Source organism: Dipodomys merriami, unplaced genomic scaffold (genome assembly GCF_024711535.1).
Source record: "Dipodomys merriami isolate MVZ:Mamm:240054 unplaced genomic scaffold, mDipMer1.0.p SCAF_3, whole genome shotgun sequence".
Taxonomy (NCBI): domain Eukaryota; kingdom Metazoa; phylum Chordata; class Mammalia; order Rodentia; family Heteromyidae; genus Dipodomys; species Dipodomys merriami.
In genome coordinates this window covers 80498890-80501542 of record NW_027204492.1, presented here as the reverse complement: position 1 = coordinate 80501542, position 2653 = coordinate 80498890, and the positions used below count along the sequence as shown (strand labels likewise).

At 46.7% G+C, this 2653-nt stretch overlaps 1 protein-coding gene across 1 annotated transcript; it reads right to left on the bottom strand.

Moving 5' to 3' along the window:
• Nucleotides 1-893: 893 nt before the first annotated feature.
• Nucleotides 894-2307, bottom strand: Mageh1 (MAGE family member H1). The gene has a single exon (XM_070040373.1). It carries the CDS (start codon nucleotides 2070-2072, stop codon nucleotides 1413-1415), a length of 660 nt encoding a protein of 219 aa, XP_069896474.1. The 5' UTR covers nucleotides 2073-2307; the 3' UTR covers nucleotides 894-1412.
• Between the last annotated feature and the right edge of the window lie 346 nt (nucleotides 2308-2653).

Here is a 2653-nt window from a genome sequence, read left to right as displayed (position 1 = left end):
AATACACACACACACACCATTCTCACAATGTTTGTACTAAAACAATCTAAGTCTTGAGAGAATTCTGGGTTTACCTTTCAGATGTGTCACAATTTCATTCTTCCATGTGTCTCTTCCAGTCTCTGTGCTTGTTAAGAGCTTTTCTTCCCTTATTACAAGTTCATTCTCATTGCTGTTATTATGAATAAAGTCAGTGACAACAGCCTCCTTTGGGGGCAGTGGATCTGTTCCCCTTTCCCTGCCTCATTTCTTGTTCTTTCTTTCCCCTTGGCAGAACCCCTTTAGTTCAGTGTGATTTTCCCAGTGTCCATGCTGCCTCCAGTGCCTCAACTTCCTCTCTCCCCCACCTCCCAAGGCATTTCAGAACTCAGAGTGTTGTTTATCAACACTACCATCTCATTTTTCTAATGCCCCACAGTCGTCTTTTTTCATGCAAACACTCCTCAGTCTGCTCCCTCCTCTCAAGATTACTTAAGGGTACTTTCTATTTCCACAGACCCAAATGATATTCCCTGCTCTTTGGCAACACCTCCTTCTCCCTATCTGGGTTCGTATGTAATAGATATCCAACCCCAGATACAGCCCAGTATGCGCTGATGCCCCTTTCAGTCTCCCCCTAGCATCTGTGAGCATGTCTTGAACTTTCAAGTATCCTAGTGTGATGCCCCCTTTGTCTTCTGCATCTCCCTGTGGGTGGTGTTTGCTTTTCTGTATTTTACTGTACCCCATGCTTTTTTCTGTAGCATAGCAATTATTGTTCTGCCAGTTTCTATAGTTTTGTCTCCCACACAATCTAGAACCTTCCTTGAACCTGTGCTGTGTGGTAGGATCTCTTCTCAGAACAGATACACTTTCGTCTCACATAACAGGTGGGCAATAAATGACAACATGTATTAGTTACTATGCTTTTATTTTGTCTATATTTTTGTGTAAGTAACCATATTCATAGTAGTGTGTTCTTTACAAGACAGTAGATAGAAAGGATTTCAGAAAGGTCAGATATGAACAATTCTCTCATCTTCCTTCCACATTTTACTGGTTATATGAAACCTCCAAAGAACAGCTTATTTCAATGATATAATCGTGTACCACATCACAAAATATAATGAAAAGAAATCATTTCAGAGGATAACAAAGCTATTATAACAGATCTCAATGACAGAAAAAAAAACACCGATTTTAAATGGAAACATATTGTCATCCTTAATCAAAGCAATGTAAAATGATTATGAGTTTACAATATCTAAAGTAAACATTCTATTTCTCAGTTAAACAATTAGCACTGATCACAAGTAGCAATTACAGTACCCTCCCCCGATCCACATTACTGTCAATACAAGACCCAGGCCCATCTACTCCTTGGGATACCTTGAACTCTCTTTTGCACTCTTAAGGGTCTGCCTCAAATTTCCCTAGCGTGCAGAGTAACCCCTAGCACCTGAATTCAGGATAGCCTCCACCTCCGCATCATCATCTGAGTCCCAGTCATAGTTACAAGGCCAGTCCTTGGAGCATCGATTACGAACCCTTGCTACAAAATGCATGACTTTCAGCTTGCTGGATTCCACATGTGCTCGAGGGCCCCAGAAGAACTCATACTCCACCGGACTGCTGCGGGGCACTGGCTTATAAATCAGGTATCCTCGGCGCACAAACTCTTCTGTGACGACCTTCTTGGGATCTCCGAAGATGCTGTGCTGTCGCCCAGGCTGCATCCCTAACTTCCCCAGCACTTTCCAGACCAGGGCCTCCTTAGCGCTATTGCCCATGATGAAGATGAGGGCTAATATGGACATCAAGAGACTTTTCTTAGTGCCCTGAAAATTGCTCCGGGCTACAGGGGGCTTTTGTGCTAAGGCAGTGCTGGAGGCTTCCTCAGGAGTGGTGGAGGCCTCTTCCGGAGTGCTTGGGTCTTCCTCTGGGCCGCTCAGCTCGTCTTCTGGGGTGCTGGAGACCACAGAGGCAGCCATCGGGGTCTCGGAGGCCTCTGAGGCCTGGATCTTGCGATTGTTGCGGTTCTCTTCCGCAGCCCTGGCGTTACGGCGGCGCCGACTCTTTCGTCCCCGTGGCATGTTTCTGGCTAGGCGCTCAAAGCCTAATGGCAATCTAGGCGATGAATGCCTGTAGCTTTGGTGGAAAGCGGCGCGATCTGCCTTAAGAAGGCTCTGCCGCTGAAAACACTAATGTCAATAGTCTTTGTAGCAGCACAGCACGGAGCCACAAAGCTCCAGCTCCGGCAAGCTGCCTTGTGCCTGCAGTAGCCGCGGGCACTCGCCACAGCTGCTAGCGCGCGAGAAAATTGGCCCCGCCTCTCCTGCCACGCATACGCCGGAACCCCAAAGAGGAAGTGGGCAGACTCTCCACAGGGACTTCCGCTAGCAGATAGGAAAAGGAGCAGGCTTACTGATGGGGTGGGACAAAGGTGGACTTGACACTAGGGATTGGTGGAGAATGGGGTATTCAAGGAACAATGCACACAGTGCTTGTGCATTCTTATGCATAATGGTTTTGTATTTATAGTGTTCTTGTATTCTTCAGTCCGACACATTCTGAGATTGGTTCCCAGGTCTTCCAAAGCAGTGGGTCTCAAATCCACTCACACAGAAGGCCAATAGTGTGTGTGTGGGGCGGAGGGCATCAGCTGACCACAACT